Source organism: Protopterus annectens, chromosome 9.part0 (genome assembly GCF_019279795.1).
Source record: "Protopterus annectens isolate FY-2018-M chromosome 9.part0, PAN1.0, whole genome shotgun sequence".
NCBI lineage: Eukaryota > Metazoa > Chordata > Ceratodontiformes > Protopteridae > Protopterus > Protopterus annectens.
Genome location: NC_056743.1, coordinates 309530267 through 309550167, shown reverse-complemented (window position 1 = coordinate 309550167; position 19901 = coordinate 309530267). Strand labels below are relative to the sequence as shown.

At 39.3% G+C, this 19901-nt stretch overlaps 1 protein-coding gene across 1 annotated transcript in view; it reads left to right on the top strand.

The window, feature by feature from the left end:
* PGGHG (protein-glucosylgalactosylhydroxylysine glucosidase) overlaps positions 1-19901 on the top strand; it is a 471557-nt gene that overhangs the window by 317694 nt on the left and 133962 nt on the right. The window contains exon 12 of the mRNA XM_044082889.1: positions 10439-10536. Within this exon, the coding sequence (XP_043938824.1) occupies positions 10439-10536 (98 nt within the window). The remainder of the gene's footprint in view (positions 1-10438; positions 10537-19901) is intronic.

Sequence of the window (19901 nt, the reverse complement as noted above, 5' to 3'; positions counted from 1 at the left end):
TAGGAAAATATGGGAATTGTGGGAGCAATATATGCAGATGAGGAATGAGGTTTAAAAGAAGGCAGGATTTGAATGAAGCATGTAATGTCTGACTGACAGTGATTTGGTATATCATAAGTGTGTAATGTTTGCAACTACAGTTGTCAGCATGGTTTGTAATGTTTGCAACTGAAGTTGTGTCATAGGATTTTAGGAAGTTACTAGGCTATTGGCCCTGAGGCCCTTGTAAGCCTAGCCAAGAGTTTATACCATGTTTAGACAAGTCAGCACCCAAAGCCCATGTCCAGGAGGGACACAGGTGTAATCCCAGGAGTGTATTTTCTGTTTCCCATCCAGTTATCTAGGTTGCACTTAAAAAGGGATAATGAGGTACTCTGCTTGACATGGAGAGGGAGTCTCTGGGATACAAATCTGTCCAGCCAGCAAGTCCTGTTGATGTCATAGACCAGGCTGAGGTCGTGCGTGTGGGTTACTCGAGTGGAGCTTGACTTGCAGATATGCAACAGTCCCAACAAGGCGGGGTCTGAGATTGCTTTGTATGCCAGACTGAAACTGAATAGAAGGACAGGGGTTTGAGCCTATCTGTGTAAGGTAGATGTTTGAGGCCCTGTGTCGTTATATTTATTTTCATTAATATAAATGTAAGATTTCCTATGTCATATGTGATGTTTGTGGTTAAAAAAAAAAAAAAGATGTCTCAGGGATGAGATATGCACTGAATTTGTTTCATAATATGTTTGCAATATGTTCTGGATAAGGTAGGTAGTGCCCTTAAGAAAAGGTTCAGAGCAATTATATGTGATAGTTCATAACTTCTTGTAACATGCTATGATTTGATGTTATAAACAAATAAATTATCATGTAAATGCTACTGCCAATGTTTATTCAGTTCAAGTATATATGATGCTTTCAGATTAATTATCAATCGCCTTTCCATTTTGTCTGGATGTACTCTTGTGATTTAGATAGTTTTATTTTGGACGTCATATATATTTTAGCCACTAGATGTCAGGTTTGGCTTATTATTGTGAAAGTGAGAATCATAACTGTGTACTGACCTGGCAAGTAGGAATGGAAAATGTGTACAGCTAAGTACCAGATACATTAATTGCTTTATTTGGTGCTGATAGCTGGGTATAGTAATGTGAATTATCAAGTTATTTAGCTGTGTAATAATTAAGTCCTTTGAGCAATGAATGTGGGTTTATTAAAACCAGCCATGTGAACATGATATTGCATTATTATAAACTATTTATGGATGAGAGATGTACATTAGACTGATGAGGCTTATTGCAAAACTAGAGTGCATTATGTGTTTTTATGAGTTGCTGTAATAATTCTTGGAAGTATAATTCCGTTTTAAAAGTTCTTTACAAAAAGAGCTGCTGTGATATGGCAATTTAGTAAATAACAGCACAACACAAATGTTTGAAAGGAGAGAAGTCCAACTAAAAATGGGGCATCTCATTGAAAACTTGTTAACCAGTTTACTTTCATTGACAGTTTTATTAATCAAATATCTTTTTTTTTTAATGAAAATGTTTAATTATGGATGGAGGGGAATAGTGTTAGGTAAAGAGTTCAGACTCTTACCCTTTTGTGATTGTGTGATCTCAGAGCTGATGTATGCATGTTTTACACATATATCTAATTATATATATAATCTAGCTATCTAAATATATATATTTATATCATTGTAGTCAAGAGCAATGCTGATAAATTCCACACTAGATTGAAAAATAAACATTATAGTCAACAGATCTTGAAAATAAAAAAAATCATGAATCTATAATGTGTGAAAATGGAAGAAAATGTTTTCCTTTTCAGAGCATTAAAACAGACCCTAACAGTACCTTTAGATGTACTTTGAACTGTGATACTGTTGGGGAAAAGGTTTGTCATAAAGTCCTGTGTAGGGATGAGGTTAGGAGCAGTGGCAGGGTTAGGGTTAACAACATCCTGGCCAGCAAAAATATTTAACTTTATTTTCTAAAGAGATTCTATTTCTTACAGGACCCTCTATTCCCAACTTTTTGGGGACACACTAATAGTATGGATGGGGGGCTAAATTATTTTGTTTGATTAGAGGATGAAAACAGGTGAGTCACATGACTACATTATCTATTTTGACTAGCCTCTTCGACATAACTCTGTCCATCAGAGGATGACGCCTTCTGGCTAGATTAGGCACAATAGGCTGTTTAATGATGTAAATAATGTTATGTGTATGCATGAGGTGGGAAGTCTGAGCTTTAACCACTACAGATTATGTAGTCTGTGCCCATCACTCAGCTGGCATCCAGTACCCTGGATGATAAGAGGCATAATGTGCAATCTGTCAAATCACATTTGATTGGTAGATCATTTCAGTGAAATGGTGGACTATCCCACAGGTTTACAATATCAGAGGACATTATATTAAGTAAGAGGTGAGGGGAACATGCCTCTTATTTTTTAACTAAACTTTTTTCCTGAAACAGTCCATTGAACTTCTGGGACTCAGAGGATGGAACCATAATCCATTACACCACCTTGAGTCCTGTTTTCTGGCCAGCTGTGTCTGTCTGACACAGGTGTAGTTCAGTAGGAGAGGGGGAAAGATGTTACTTGGGTTTAACATATGTCTCTGTGATGCCCAGGATAGCTGTGGCCTGCCTTTTCACTTGTAGTTCATCTAACGTGTTGCTGTTACTGCCTAGGATATACTGGACTTGCCTTATCTCATTATAGCATCTGCCTTTAGCTGTGTCTGGTTCTAGTATCTTAAGGGTCGGGTTGGGCAGATTAGGTTCTGCAACTCTGCAACATAAAAAACATAACATACATGTGTATAGCAGGCAGTTATTTTGCCACAAAGAAAATCAGACAGTCTTGTTTCATGATAACTGTGCTATGGTAGCTCAGAAAAGCAACAAATTTGCCATGGCCGAGATTTCACTCAATAGCTTTGGTTAGAAAACGTAGGTTTATAGTAAAATGAGTCCTAGGAGTTGCATATCATAGTGCTATGCAAAACAGGGGGCATACTAATCTCATCACCACCCAGAGTGCAGCAGGTAATCAGTGGTATAATGCCTACACTGGAGTTTAGAATTCTCCATATAGGAGTCCAACATATGATATAACGCGTTGCTGAAATCAAAAGTGCAACAAGAAAGGATACAGTCATTTGTAAACAATCTTGAGGATAAGCATTTTATATTTTTGCAAGAAAGCATAATGCGAACCAGAATAAAAAGGTTAATTTGTTTTTGAAGTTTTCTCATCAGACTGTGACTTGGACAGAATTCGAACTTGTCTGGATAACCTTGCAATGGTTTGTTGCAAGCTATTGTCTGTTATATACTGCTACATTTTGTAATCATTTTGTATAGATTTACTACAGAACATTTTAAATATATGTGGTAACCCATTACAGATGAACAGTTTATATATTTATTTTCTAATTTGAAAATCAGGTATCTGAATTAAGGAAAGAAAAAAAATAATCTGAAATTTTGATATATATATATATATATATATATATATATATATATATATACAGGTTTGCAATAAACAGTCTCATAAAAAGATTCAATATGTGGAGATTTTACACAAACTATTAAAGGGAAGCTTAAATAATTGCGGAGCGCTATTACATGTAAATAGTTTGAGAGTTATAAAAGAAAATCTTGCAGAAAAGACTTTAGATGTTTATAAAGATTGGTATACTTGAATGTTTAAAATATGTGATTACCAGCGCAAAAGTCTGTTTTACATAGGATGAATAAGATAGTAAGATGAAAAAGAAAAAGTAATTGAGAGGGGTGAATAGGTATTCCTCTTGATTTATAAATATAACAAAGCAGATAAACATGTTCTACAACACATACAATTATTATAAATATCACTGATTACAACTTTAAAGAGGAATGAAGGAAATAAAAAATTTGGAAGGAAACAATGTAGCAATACAGGTGAATAACTTAGAAGATAATAGTTAGGGTGGGAGGATGACATAATGGTTAAGGTGTTTACCTTAAAGACACAAGGTGCAGGGTTTGATTCTCACATGGAGTAACTGGCTAGGCTTCAAATGGCCCAAAAGGGCAGTTAGCCTAGTACTAACCTATGAACCTATAAAACACTTGGGTAGGATATCATGCAAAAATCTGTCACTGGATGAACTTGCATAGAAAGTACAGAAGAGAGTAAAAGAGACTCATCTGGGAAAATAGACCTTAATCTTAGTGGACAGTCATCATTTCATATGTTATGAGAACCTTTGAAAAAGAATTAGCAGTTTGTTATGAGATGGTAGTTGTTAACTGATTTATGTCAAAATGATACTGCATGACTACAATATTAACTTATCTTGACGACTCTATTAACATGTTCTGCCCTACCAAGTTCCTTCACTCACTTCCTTTTATTTGAATTTCAAAGCACTAATCACAAGATCTGTTATCTGTTTGACAAACCCATTAACTCTTCAAATGCTCAATGTTCAACATATGTTAGATATACAAGTATAATTTTATACTGTAATAGTTACCTTTATTTCCAGTATGGCTCATAAACTGATTTTTAGAACAATGTCATGAATTATAGAATATCTGAGTTTTTAAAACAATGAAGGAAGTAAAAACTACAGACTGGAAGAAGTTAAGATTTAAACAGGGGAAATAAGCAAGAGTAGCTGTGAACAAGAGGGGGGAAGGAGAATTAAGTGAGGCAGAATAGCCAAAACCCTGCTGAAGTAATCAGAAAAGCTTAGAAATAAAAATGGAAAGAATAAGAAAAGGAAAAAAAAGGAGAATGAGGTAAGAAGGAGCGTAGTGATTTTTGATAAGGTAGGGAAAATTAAACCTGAATGGTGATGAAATTAGAACAGATCGGCAAAGAAAAGGGAAAGAAGGAAGGAAGTAGAAAACGAAGGCAAGAGGAGTGAAGGTGGAGAAAACAACCAGGACAGAAAGCTATGTTCATGTTTATTATGTATTAGATCAAAGGGTGGACTAAATAATGGACAAGCACTAATTAGGGGGCAGAGTCTTGGGAAGGAGGGAGTACAAATCCCTTTAGCCAAACTGAGATATGAAAATATAACTCACGTTTTTTTTAATATGGTGACAACTGTCCATTCCCTTGTACAGAATGTTTTACCCCATGCACTCCCTAAACTAATATAGCCCACTCCAAAGCCAGAGGCTGACCATTTGACTGAATGGATTTTATTGTCTGGGTTTGTTTAAAAGCAATTTGTGGACAAAAGTAAAAAGCATCTCTCCACCGAGCTACAGAAATCGATTCTAATGTATTATAAATTTTGTAAACAGTAATGGTTCTTTTATTTTTATTTATTTTTGAGTTAGTGAATGTAACAGGATAGAAACAGTTCCTGTATTAAAACTGGAAAAAATATTTTAGTATTTTTTTAAATAATGCATCAACACCATTTTGAAACCTATCCACTGCACTAGTATCCATTCTCTATCGAACTAAGCAAAACCAGTCAAACCTTAGAATAAGAATTACATTATCAACCTTTTTGTCTTTCTTGCCATCCCCTGCTGACCATCAGCTGTCCTCTCCAAACATACAGTTGACCCATCTGATCCCCTTTGGCCACCAGAGTAGTGGTCTGATGTCCAGAGAGAGAGACAGCATCATACTGCTGACAGGCAGGTTTGTAAGCCCTATTGCCACTCCTCCCCCGTGCTAGTTCTATGCTCACTACTTAACAGCTGGACCTAGTGACACATACGTCACACTTATGTGGTGATATAACTATCATAAACCCCACCCTCATAAAGAGCATCCAGTAGGAGACCCGAGGCTAAGTCCCACCCCTGCAGTAGCCTTACATCTTCAGTAGTCCTGGTGCCTGCACTGCCTGTGTGCATTTTACTGTGCTCTCTGGTATACACCTTCAGCACAGCTACACCTTCCCAGAACACATCTTACACCATGCCCTAAGAGAAGTAAGGAGTCCTTTTCCACCCCTCAACAACTCATCCATTGCCAGCGCTACTATTTTAACCTCAGTCATACATGTTGTAGTCAGGGTTTCTTCCTTCATTGTCACAGAGTAGACCATTTCTTTAAACGTGATGATACAAGGAAAAACCTAGAGGGAAGGCATACCTGTGTTTCTACCTACTGATGAAGGGATTGTATGTCACCCTCATTCTAAAACCTGTGTTACCTGAACTAAGCTAAGTGAGGAAAATTGATCTAAGGGGAGGTAGCCAAATAAAAAGAAAGAAAAGAAAAAAGACAACAGTCGGCAAAATAACTCCTATTTAAAAAAAATGTGTCCTTGCCTGGAAAAGGGATACCAGGACACATCTGTGGATATAGACATACACTTCACTCATGAGACAGGTTCCCCAAATAGTACATTTGGCCTCAGCCTGAAAAAAGCTACATGGGGCCACCATTTGGTATTCCCACCCACAATATGCCAGTCATGATGCAAGATAGATTATGATGGCATAGACCCTGACAGTGGAAACTGGCTGCTGATATGGTAGTCAAGAAAAGCTCACTGTACTTGCAGATGATATTATTCTATACCTGACAAAACCAGAAAGAGACATTACAGTGTTGTGGAACATTTTGAGACAGTTTCAGATCTTTTCAGGATACAAAATTGATGAAGCTAAAACAAAGGTAACAGTGGTAAATGATGTATGCACATATGAATTGGTTCAGCAATATCCATATTTATGGGGACATGATAAAATGAAGTATTTAGGAGTATGGATTAAAATGATTCTGGTGTTCTAGCTAAGGATATGTGGGAGGAGACTAAACAAAAGATACTACAAAAACTGAGAAAATGGAAGCTTTATTATATGGATATGGATAGTAAAATACAAGTAGTTAAATATTTTTAGTTCCATTAGTCTTTATACAGGCCAGGCATATTTATATCAACCAGAGAAGTGGATAGCAATTAATAAAGAGCTGAAGGGGGTTTCTGGGAGGGGAAGATGGCAAGAATCAAGTGGGATAAGCAGATTCTTCCAGTAGGACAGGGTGGATTGGGATTACCCGATTTGAAGGGGTATTTCAAAGCTACACAATTAAGGCTCCTATACATAGCGCAAGCAGAAAACTATAATTCAGAGTGGAAAGGAATGATGATGAAATAGGGGGAAAGCTCATGAAACAAGGGGAGACTTGGATTTTAGATGCAGACCTTTAAGGAATCATACAAACAGTAATCATACAGAATATTATATCTGCAAAGTGGCAGAAAGTATCCTAAGAACTAAGCCAACACGGGAATGGAGAAAGGAGGTTCTGCCATTAGGGATGACTGCAATTAGGGATATAAACAATAGGCGGGGGGGGGGCTGGAATTTATTGGAAAAAACTAGCAAACTAACCAAGGTGTTGGGAGCAAATAACTAGAGAGGGAAGAGTAATCGAATGGGAACAGATCAAGCATTTATTTGGACTGCTGGTTAGAGATTGCCTTTCCTACCAAGGCTTGATATCAGAGTATAGGCAAAGAGAAAGAAATAGGTGGGGGGTCCTAAAAGAAAGACCAACACTGGTAGAGTTTTTAGTAGAATCTAAACCAGAAACTGTGATTAAAAAAGGAATAATTAAAAGAGCATACAAAATATTGCATGATAACTATAAGAATCAATCAGAAGAGGTTTGAAAGGAATGGGAAGAGAGAGACTGGATAAGCAATTTACAAAGAAACAATGGAAGGATATGTGTATGTTTCCCAAATATGTAACAAAATCTGGAAGATTTAGGACTTTTGCTTGGAAATGTTTACACAGATATTTTTATACCCCAAGTAGACTCCAGAGAGTTTTTTCCTCGGGTAAACAGCAAATGTTGGAGGTGTGACAGAGAAGAAAGAGGTAACTGGGAACATATTTTCTGGGACTGCGGTTTGTTGGAGGACTTTAAGGATTCCCTGCAGGATGCACTATCAGTGATGATGGGTGGGCAGATTGGTGTGACAAGGGAGATGATTTTTCTGAGCTATGATACAGAATCGGAATTGCCTAGACATGGTAAGGCCTTGCTGTGTCTAATAATGGTGGCTGCCTAAAAAGCACCTACTAGAAAATGGAAATCAAAATCTAAACCAACTATACTAGAAGTAGTGAATATAGTAACAGAGATAAAACAATTGGAACTGAGATCTTTAGAAAAGGATAGGAGCAAACTACATAGGAAAAAAATGGGAATTGTAGGAACAGTACATACAATTGAGGAATGATGTTTAAAAGCAGGCAGGACTTAAATCAGCAATGTAATGCTTGACTGAAAATGATTCAGTAGATTATAAGTGACTACCGCCGTTATTGAGGGAGTGCTAGATTGAAAACAGAACCCCACCACCACCAGAATGGGAGAGCTATCAGCTATCCAGTATGTGACTGCACACAACTGCCATTACTGAGGGAGTGCTAGATTGAGAACAGAAGCTCCCCACACACACAAACACACGCACTAACACTAGAATGGGAGAGCTAACAATTACTTCTCCTTCTCAACCGTCCTCACTCAGCTACAACAGTGCCTGAGCCACTAATCAAAGTTGTAGCATCTGGGTAGCAGTTGGGGTTTCATCCCTCTATGCCACAGAGATGAGTTACTGATGTGTATTCTTCTTTATATGTGTTATATGTCATTTTTTCACCCATAATCCCTTTACTTATTTTTTCACTTTTACAGTCACGCTTTTCTTACACAGACACCACTAGAAATGGGAAGTTTCAGCTGGATACTCCTGGTCGGCAAACGTAATAAATAAATAGATATTCTAACTATGGCTTACAAAAGGAAGTACAGTAATACCCAGTGTCCTTGATGCCTATGTTTTAGCCAAATAAATTGATACATGCCTGATAAACATTTTGGAAGTTGTAATAAAAAATGTTTTTTATTTATTTGTTAATTTATTTTTAACTCTAGGTCCAGTATTGATGTTGTTATGAATTGGCTGGTCATCTGCCATTTATTTAAGCAGTAAGCACTGGCAGATAGCTTAAACTTCCAGTTGTATAGAGACATGTGGGGAGTGGATACCTGAGGAATGGTAGACCAAGGGCCAGATTCAATAACACCTACACTAAGTGTACATAATCTGTATTCAAGAACATCCCTATCACATTTATTGTGCTGTCTAATCACTCAGAAGAATTAGACTAAGTGCAGACATAGTCTTCAGTTTGTGGTAACCTTTATGAATTCCCTTTGGTATTTATAGCTGCAATAAAATCAGTAGGAAAATTAAAATTAAGAGGAAGAAGGTATGAGTTATGTTTGTGTTGTCTATTCACTCAGAATGGTGTACACTTAGTGTAGGAGTTAATGAATCCCAGGGCAAGACTTTTTATGTTAGTTCCTGGCTTACTGATTAATAGTTCTGTCAAACAGTCTCACATAGGCATGTTTATTTTATTTATCTCAAATTCATTAATCAGTAGTGCCTCTCCCATTGACCTCAAGGACTATTTTCAGGAGTGATCTAGTGATTGAATTCCCCATGTAAACAAGTACACGTACAAATATTCAAATACCTGCAGAAATGTTTACACTGTTATGATATAAAGATTCCATTTTGTAGGTAATAATTTAGGAGCATGGGTCATCATATATCTCATTAGGGGTCCCACAGGTGACATGGAGTAAGGATAAGATGGATAGTCCTTTAAGTCGGCACTGTACTGAGTGGTAATGTGCACCCTTGTTTGCCACTCACTCCCACTCCCACATGTACAGGCCTAAAGTGTAGCTGAAACCCAGCCAAGCAGTTACGCTGAGAAAAAGTAACAGTCTCCTGGCCTCCACCGGATGATACTGCTGCACTGACTTAACCCACACTCTTCCACAGAGGGTGAGAGAGCAGGTCATTGACTGCTGTATCCTACCTCCACTGCCACCTCCACAATGCCAAAAATATTAATTGAACTCCATGTGCTGTTGATATAGTTAGGAGTGAAATTACTGTACTTACTGATTTCCAGGTGTTCCTACTGTATTGCAGCCTTGTGTTTACCAAGTAATATTGAAATAATGAGCTGAACCCTTTCTGACAATGATCAAAATAATATCACTGTCTCTCTGAACACTCCCTCCCTTATTTCTTCTCTTGTTCTTGAGTAATAAGATCCTGTTACCCAACCCTGGGTTACGCCAAGCTATGTATTGCCACTCCTGCTGCTGTAAAAATGTGCAGTCTTGATGTGTGATTAGAAATAAACAAATGAGAATCTGAACAGTTTTCACAGTTGTACAATGGGATGAGAGCTGCGTAATTAATTTTTTATGTTTCATATGTGAGCATTACCTGAGACGTAATTTACACATGCATGCACACTCATACACACTGCCAGGTTAGAAAATGGAGTTAGTTAGACTGGGATGTTTTTCATGCATTAACACCTCGTTTAAAATTTTTTTCTTTTTTTTTTTTTAGGTGTGGACCGAAAGCCAAGATGGAAAAGGAGCTGTGAACTTCCTAACAGGAATGGGTGGCTTCCTGCAGGCTGTGCTTTTTGGATACACTGGATTCAGGTTTGTAGCACAATGATCAAAATCTTATTGTTACATGATCTCCATTTGGTTAACTCTTGTGGCAAGACAAGTTGTATATATAAGTTTTCTAATGAGAAAAAAAAGCACATTCATAGTTTCTTATGATAGCATACATATACACATATTCAAAGTGAGGTATTATTAGTGGCTGTGTAAATCATTGGTTAATCACTAGTGTGTATGATATGTAAAGCTGACACAGGATAAGTCTGAAGTGCTTTGGAATTGTCTGTGAAATATATCCAAGAACCATGAAGCAGTCTCTCTTAAGTCCCAGAAGTGCTATGGGTAGGGAGGTTGTGAAATGTCAGGAGGCCAGATGTTCTTTGAGGGAACAAAACTGCATTCTTAATGAAACAAAATGATTCCCCACCCCCAGCGGCTGCAACTCTTAGTTAGGTGAAAGGTTTTCTTTGACCAGTGAGCCGGTCTTACTTCATTTCATGTTGGCTTTCCAAGTTTATTCTTTGTTTCAGTTTCTGAGTAGAGCTATGGTCATGTGCAGTGACTCTTTCAGAGTCTAGAATCACTACATAGGGATCACTATTTCTAAGTCAGCTACAGATTAGTAATGTTTTGCATATTTACAACAGGGATATTATAAAATAGCATATGTGCTTTAATTTTGCATTCATTACGGGAGTGATTTCAGAACCGTGCTTTTTAAGAAGAAAAAATAGTAGTATGACTCTTATTATCATCTGCTGACCTAAATCAGTTAGCCAGCTCCATAGTATAGCACAACAGACCCTTCATAACGCTGAGAATTATCTGACAGAGCCCAGGCTAAAGTTAAATCCTAAAACAATAGGCTCTCCCTATAAAACTAAGGCGGATTTGGAAAGACTCTCACTGCTTGCATAAACTGCCTACCACAGGTGGGTCAGTTTACTTGATGGTGAAAAAAATGCATTTCAGCCACTGCTAAAATGTTAATGGGAAATAACTCATTATTAGCATATTTCTGAATCATGGTAGGGCTTAACCACTCAGTGGTGTAAAAAATTTCCTGTAGGTGATCTGGCTACATTGACTAATACCACCAAAAATGGGTATGGGTGTTTGCCAGTGATAAGTGGCTTGAGGACCTGGCCTACTCAGACCTATGCTAGAGACCCATGCTAATGGTGGGATGGGTCTATATGTCCCTGCTGGCCAGTGTGTATCCACAATAAAGGCCAGCAGATCTGAGTCAGTAAGCTACTAGGCAGCTGGTGTCCAGTTGCCCATAGCTTTGTTGAGCAAAACCTGGACGTAAAATGGATCAACCTGCCAAGCATGAATTAAGGATTGCTACACTCATTAAAGATTCACTGCCAGGATACAGATTGGACGTGGATAACATAATGGTAAGGAGAAGGCTGGACATCTCCTGTATCCAGGAAATATGATAAAAGGGCAGTGCAGCAAATCCACTTGGACTGAGATCCAGAGTCTACTACTCAGGGGAAGGACAGACTAGAAATGGTGTGAGAATTGTGGTGAGGAAGAGTCTTCAGAAGACTGTGATGGATGTCATCAGAATTAGTGACAGACTTGTGGCAATCAGACTTCAATGTAATGATAGGGTACTAGTCATAATCTTAGCCTGTGCTCCCCATAGCAAGATTGTGATAGCAAGGAAAAGAAGGAGAGGCCATTCTAGATTTTTGTCTGGGAAATCGCTTGATTTTGGCCAATACATGGTTGAGCAAGAGAGTCAGTCACAAAATCAAATACAAAAGTTGCTAGTTTGCAACTTATTTAGACTTCCTCTTAGTATTGAAAGGGGATTGATGTAGAATCAGTGATTGCAAAACCATCTTCAGTGAAATAGCCAGCACACAGCATAGTCAGTTACAAGCAGTAGGAAGAGAAGACTCCAAATGAGACGGACAGATATGAAAGGAATTCAACTGGACATTCCTGCAACTGGAGAAAGCATATGACAAGGTTCCAAGAAAGTTGATTTTGCAGTCCTTTGATGGTTCAAACTCCCAGAAACATTGCTAGAATTTGTGCAGGCTAGGTACAAGGACCTAATAACACAAGTACGAACAGTGTTTGGATTCACAGAGGGGTTCCCAGTGGGAGCAGATGCACTGCTGTAGATGTCTAAGTTTATTTATCTATTTCATTTCAATTCATTGAGCTAACTGAATAGATTGCAGTGAAACAGGATCCCTTTTATAGGAGAGACCAGTGAAGCTAGGACCAATATAATATATGCAGGAAAGAATAAAGTATAAAATGCAACAATGCAAAGGCACATCTGTCACAAAACTGGTAAGACAGTAAGAGTGTTGTCTTACCAGTTTTGTGACAGATGTGCCTTTGCATTGTTGCAAAGGCACATATGTCACAAAACTGGTAAGACAGTAAGAGTACTGTTCTGGTAATACTGTCAGTCTGTACAATGAATGTATGAAGAGGCAGCAGTAGGACTCGGTTATATGTTTATGTGCCTAATAATCATCCTCCCTTCAAGCAGAGAGAAAGTTAGACTGCAGATCCATATGTTTTATTATGCCTTACAGACCTTAAAATTGTTAATGCCTCTCTCAGTTTTTATGCATCTCCATATTCTTACATTTGTTTTTTTCATGACCTTTATAGTTTGTATTTTATCTGACATCTAAGAAACACATGTTGAATGTGCCCCTCCATGTTGTACATGGATGATGTAACGGTCTGTCTGTATTTTATGCTTGTATTTTTGTAGCTGATAGTTACTCTTTGTATTTATCACTATTATTATGTCTACTTATGAATGCTGTTTGCCAGGGCTATAATTGCAAATGGTCAATTCTGATCAGTACATTTCCCCAGTAAAAAAAATATAATAAAATAAATAAATAAATAAAAACAGTCTCCATCCGGACTTGAACCATCTGTCATTCTTTGGGTAAGGGCATTCATATGCTCATGCCAAACATTGTATTTCAGGTAGGGAATCATCTCTGTTTACAAAGAAGTAGCAGTAATGACTGCTAGGTCTGTTTCCTTTGGCTTTGTACATAGTCGTAACTATTCCTGACAATACTGCTTTACTAATTCTTTTATCTTTAGGTTTGTATTTCCATTGTGTATTTACTCTGTCTTAATTTAGCTGCCGAAACATTGATATCCTCTTTGTTTCTGCCCACCACCTTCCAGAGTACCTTCCTTGTTACAGACCATAATTTCCTTTTCAAAAGAATAAAATTGCTCCTAGGTATGACTGTGTGTGTGTGTGCCTTCCGTGGAAGGTTGGGCACCAGGCTGGCAGCTCGTCAGTGTAAAACTCCACTGCCAATCATTAGCGGACAGGTGATCAGCTGTGGCGACCCCTAACTGGGAAAAGCCGAAAGAAGAAGAAGTGTTGCCTTGAATGTTTCCTCCTATATCACTACTGAGGACATCAGAAAGAACTACATTTTGGACTAATCCTTTTGGTGCCATGGTTGTAATTTTTCTCTTTATACATTTCTTTCTCTTGTGGATTGACTTTCAGCTACAGCTATCAGGTGCCTGGGTTCTACTCAGTTCCCTGTCCATCTATGTATTTACCAAAAGTGTCAGGTTGTACTGCACTGTAAGTGTTTCTGCTTGCCTCCCTGAGGGTCTTTCTAGACTGTGGCATATTAATATGCACATGTTTTCTCCACCCCAGCAGGCAAATGCTAGTCACATGCAGAGCTGTATGTGTGTAAAGCCTGGCTCACACACAGTACTGCTATGAACAGCAGAGTCCCTTTGTGAGTGCATTCCTCTTCTATGAATCTGCCTCATGGAGGGGCTCTTCATAATATTTATAACAAGCATCACCATGTGTTAGGGTTACCACCTGTCCCACTTTGTGAGGGACAGTCCCTCTCTGGGCAGTTGTGTCCTGCAAAAAACTTGTAAAAATGGCAAATGTCCCGAGATTTTAGGACAAAATTATTTCCTATACTTTTATGTAATAGTTACATAAAACAGTTATTCTGTATCTGAAACACCTAAATGTTGCAACCAACAGAATAAGCAACTAAAATGCTAAAAGAATAAGCTTTTATTTAGGCAAAAAAGTGAAGTTCTCTCCTTTGTACTGGCCTTGGGTATGTTTCAGCCTGCAAAATCTGACGTTTGTACCAAAATGTCCCACTTTGAGCATTTGAAAAGGTGGCAACCCTACCATGTGTGAAATCTTAGAAATGAATTCCTGCTGAGTAAACTGAGCTATATTGCTCCACAGCAGTGTGGTGACTGCAGCCAAGATGGCTATAATTGTAAAATGGTCATCACAATTCTTGGGAAACACAAAAGATGATTGTTAACCAGGTGTGATAAACTGTAGTACTAGCTGGAAGAAGAGGAGAAGGAGGAGTGATCTAAGGGGACGTGTTCATTGGACCAAAGTGGGAAAGGGTCGTTTTCCAGGTTAGTCATGAAACAATTGAGTAAAACATGTACAACGTTTACTCTTCTGTTGCCTGTACAGATCATTCAAGACTATGTTCTGAATTGGGTCAATAAGTAATCTGGGATGGAACTTCTTCAGCCTCCAAAGTTATGGTCAACTGAAGATCTTTTAATACGTTTTTGAAAAGAAGTAACTTGGTAAGAGAAGAACAGGACTTTATAATATGGTAATGTGTAGTGAACCATGTCCAGTTATAGATTTCTTACTCTCTGTAAATTGACCCTTCTAAGAGAGAAAGTTTAATAGTTATATGGATCTACTTATCATTTAATCTCTGTCATTTGCTTCCATTAAGAAACAGAGTCTGTTGTACAAACTGGAGATACCAAAATTATGATGAAAGTCTGTGCCAATGATTTTTGCAGTGTTTGTTGATGATACCTTTAGAATCATGTTTAACTACTCTAAAGTCGAAAGAATTATTTTAAGTAATATAAACTTGGACTGGGAAGAACACAGTGTTATTTATTCTCATCCATTCACAAAATGTTTAGGTATAAAAAATCTGGTGGAGGTGGGTATGACCGATATGAAAGGAACCTGGTAAAGGTGTGAGAAATGGATGGGAAGGGAGATTAAGAAGATGACAAAGATGTGAATGAGGTAGTAGTGAACTGGGGCATGTTAAGGTGAATGATAGGAGGGAGGGTAGCCCAGATCTGCCCAACAGTTAGCTATAGGTGCAACTGATAAGGAGCTAAGCAGTATCAGCAATGGAGGGAGAAGCAAACAGGGTAACACTCCCTGAAATTATAACTTTGTAAAAATACTGGATGTGACTTCTTCTTCTTTCGGTTTCTCCCGTTAGGAATCACCACAACAGATCAACTGTTTCCATTTCTTCCTGTCCTCTGCATCTTGCTCTGTCACACTAACCACCTGCATGTCCTCTCTCACCACATCCATAAACCTTATCTTAGGCCTTCCTCTTTTCCTGTTACCTGGCAGCTTCATCCTTAACATCTTTTTCCCAATATACTCTGCATCCCTCCTCAGCACATGTCCAAACCAACATAATCTTGCCTCTCTGGCTTTGTCTCCAAACCTTCCAACCTGGGCTGACCCTCTAATATACTTATTCCTAATCCTGTCCATCCTTGTCACACCCAATGCAAATCTTAACATCTTCAACTCTGCCATGTCAAGCTCGGACTCCTGCCTTTTTGTCAGTGCCACTGTCTCCAACCCATATAACATAGCTGGTCTCACTACCCTCTTGTAGACCTTCCCTTTCACTCTTACTGGTACTCGTCTGTCACAAATCACTCCTGACACTCTTCTCCACTCACCATTACTCTGAACTGTTGATCCCAAGTACTTAAACTCATTCACCTTCACCACCTCTACTCCCTGCATCCTCACCATTCCTCTATCCTCCCTCTCATTCACACACATATATTCTGTCTTAGTCCTGCTGACCTTCATTCCTCTTCTCTCTAGAGCATATCTCCACCTCTCCAGGGTCTCCTCCACCTGTTCATTACTCTCACTACAGATCACAATGTCATCTGCAAACATCATAGTCCACGGGGACTCCTGTCTGATCTCTTCTGTCAACCTGTCCATCACCATTGCAAATAAGAAAGGGCTCAGACTTCTGGTGAGGGCAGGAGTCAGTCCTTTCGTAAACAGACCCAATGACCTGCCTTTTCAGCTGCCAGTAGATTCTGTCTGGCAGCTCCTTTGGAAGGACGACTGTCTCTTTTCAAAGAAAATTGGGATTTAATTACTCAAGACAGATGGGTGTTGGACATCATTCAGCCAGTCCCTGTATCAGAAAGGGGCCTAGGATTTTATTCTCGCATGTTCCTAGTATCAAAGAAGGGGAACACGTGGAGACTGCTTTTGGATTTATCTCTCCTCAACACTTATCTGGACATTCCCAAGTTCAAGATGTTGACGTTACAACAGCTTTTACCCCTGCTGGGCAAAGATCACTGGATGGTAACTTTAGATCTCGAGGAAGCTTACCTTCATGTGCCTATCAGGCTAAGTTACAGGAAGTATCTGCGGTTTCGAGCTGGAGATTCTCATTATCAGTTCTCTGCATTGCCCTTTGGCTTATCTACTGCCCAGAGTATTCACAAAGGTTCTGGCTCCAGTGATAGCTTACTTCAGGCTACAAGGACTTCAAATCTATCCTTATTTAGACGACTGCCTGATTCTGGCTCAAGAAAAGGAAGACCTTCTACAGCATCTGGAATATCTTATAGCAGTGCTAAGATGCCTAGGGTATTCTGTGAACGAAATAAAGTCCAGTCTAGTACCCTCTCAAGACATGTGCTTTCTGGGTGTGAGACTGAATACAGCAGCCCAGATGGCCTTTTTAACCCCGGACAAACAAAAGAGTCTATCACTTTACTTCCATCAACTATCTCATCAGTCTGTGCTGACTGCAGAGACAGTCCTACAAGCATTAGGGTTCATGGCATCTTGTATTCTGGTGCTTCCCAATGCCAAACTGCATATGAGGAAGTTACAATGGTATCTCAAAAATGTATGGACACAGCACTGCCAGTATTTAGACACTGTCATTCAAATAATACCTTGCCTTCAAAGAGAATTTTTGTGGTGGGCTCAGGAATGTCACCTAAACAAGGGACTCTCTGTGACCCGCCGAGAGGCGAGTCAGATTTTACCGACAGATGCCTCAGACATTGCTTGGGGAGCTCATCTAAATGGAAAGTGGATACAAGACAAGTGGCCTGCCAGACTACAGCATCTACATATCAACATGAAGGAGATGTTAGCAGTCCAGTTCGCATTGCTGGCTTTCAAGGAGTTACTTCTTCCAGGGCAGGTGTTGATTCTAACAGACAACACAACTGTCATGTGGTACTTCAACAAACAAGGGGGAACACATTCTTATCCTCTATGCAGGCAAGCAATGATTTTATGGGAGACTGCGCTACGCTTGCACCTAACTCTTCAGGCAAGGTTTCTGCCAGGAGCACAGAACTCCTTAGCAGATATGTTACAGACAAATCATGGATCCCCACAAGTGGAAACTGGATCTTCATGTATTTCAGAAATTGACAGTGTCTTGGGGAACTCCAGACATAGATCTGTTCGCTTCTCCACTAAACCACCAGCTGCCACAGTTTTGCACAAAGGGGTTTCATCACACAGCTTGGAAAGTGGATGCTCTGTCTTTCAGTTGGACAAACCTTCATGTGTATGCCTTTCCACCTCTGCCTCTTCTTCCAAAGGTACTGTTAAAGGTCAGACAGGACAGGCCAAGGATGATTTTGATAGCTCCAGATTGGCCTCGGCAACACTGGTACCCTCTACTACGGAGTCTGGTAAAGAAGCCTCCATGGCCTTAACCTTTGATTCCACATCTGTTATCCCAGCAGGACGGTCATCTGCTCAATGTCAAGCTTCACTCTCTTCATCTGACAGCCTGGCATATTCTGTGTTGAAACACAGCAGGTCTCAACTTCCTCAACAAGTTTTAAATGTGATTAGGAAGCTAGAAGACCTAGTACAAGGAAAGTGTACGCAGCAAAATGGAAGAGATTTTATTTTGGAGTAAAGCAAAGAATTTGGAGATTTCTGAGCCTAATTTGAGTATGGCTCTTCAATATCTTACTGAGTTACTGGACAAGGGTCTGTCCTTCTCTTCCATTAAGATTCATGCTGCAGCAATCTCAGCTCACTATGATTGTGACCCACCATTGTTTTCGATCCTTTGTTCAAGCAGTTTCTTAGAGGGGCAAAAATATAAGACCCCCACGAGAGCTCCTACTCCTGCTTGGGATCTCAATTTTGTGTTGGAAAAACTTACTCTACAACCTTTTGAGCCCGCGGCTACTGCTGAATTGAAATATTTGTCATGGAAGACTGCTTTTTGTTGGCTATTACTTCTGCAAGAAGGGTGTCTGAGTTGCAGGCCCTTATGGCAGTCGAGCCCTTTTGATTTTCCATAAGGATAGGGTATCATTACGCACTAATCCTTCCTTTATGCCTAAGGTGGTTTCTAGTGTGGCTTTAAACCAAACTATTCATTTGCCTACTTTTTATGCAGACCCCCAAAATAAAGGGGAAAAGATTTTGCATACTTTAGATGTACACAGGCAATTGCTATTACTTAAGCAGGACTAAGGATTTTAGGCAGTCTCAGCAGTTGTTTGTTTCTTTGCTTTGAGTTCAGAGGGCAAGCCTGTGTCAAAACAAACTATTTCTAGGTGGATTGGCTTTTGCATTGCATTTTGTTATTCCCATCATGGCAAGGAGGTTCCAGCTGGGATTAGGCCTCATTCCACTAGGGCTACTGCCACTTCAACAGCATTTCTACGGGGTGGCAACTAAGGATATTTTGGAAGCAGCTACTTGGAGTTCAGTGCATACTTTCTCTAAGCATTATCACCTTCCTATCTACTCTAAGTCTAGGGCTGGTTTTGCCACAGCTGTTTTGCAAGGCATGTTGTCAGCTCCTGCTTCTTTATGATTTGCCAGCCTCCCTTACCTCTGCTTTGGGATTCTACCCAATAGTAAGGACTGCAGCAATGGAAAACGAAGAACATAGTACAGTTTTGTACCTACCATAAATGTAGATGTTCGAGGATTCCATTGCTGCAGTCCAATTTACCCTCCCTCCTTCCCCTCTGTGTTTAGGGGTGATTGTGTAGGTGAGTTTACCTGCTTATATTTTTGTCTTTATTGTTCATGTTTTGGTGCAGGTATTTTGGGCCTTGTCTTTTTAGGGTCTTCTGACATCTGGGGCAAGAAAAGACTGAGAATATGACGCCGGTCATGCGCATTAGTACCCTGACGTACTGACGTCAGTCTAATGCGCCCTGACCGACGCCAGCCTTATACTCTGGTATTCGGGCCGACTGGATGCGGACTATACCCAATAGTAAGGACTGCAGCAATGGAATCCTCGAACATCTACATTTATAGTAGGTACAAAACTGTA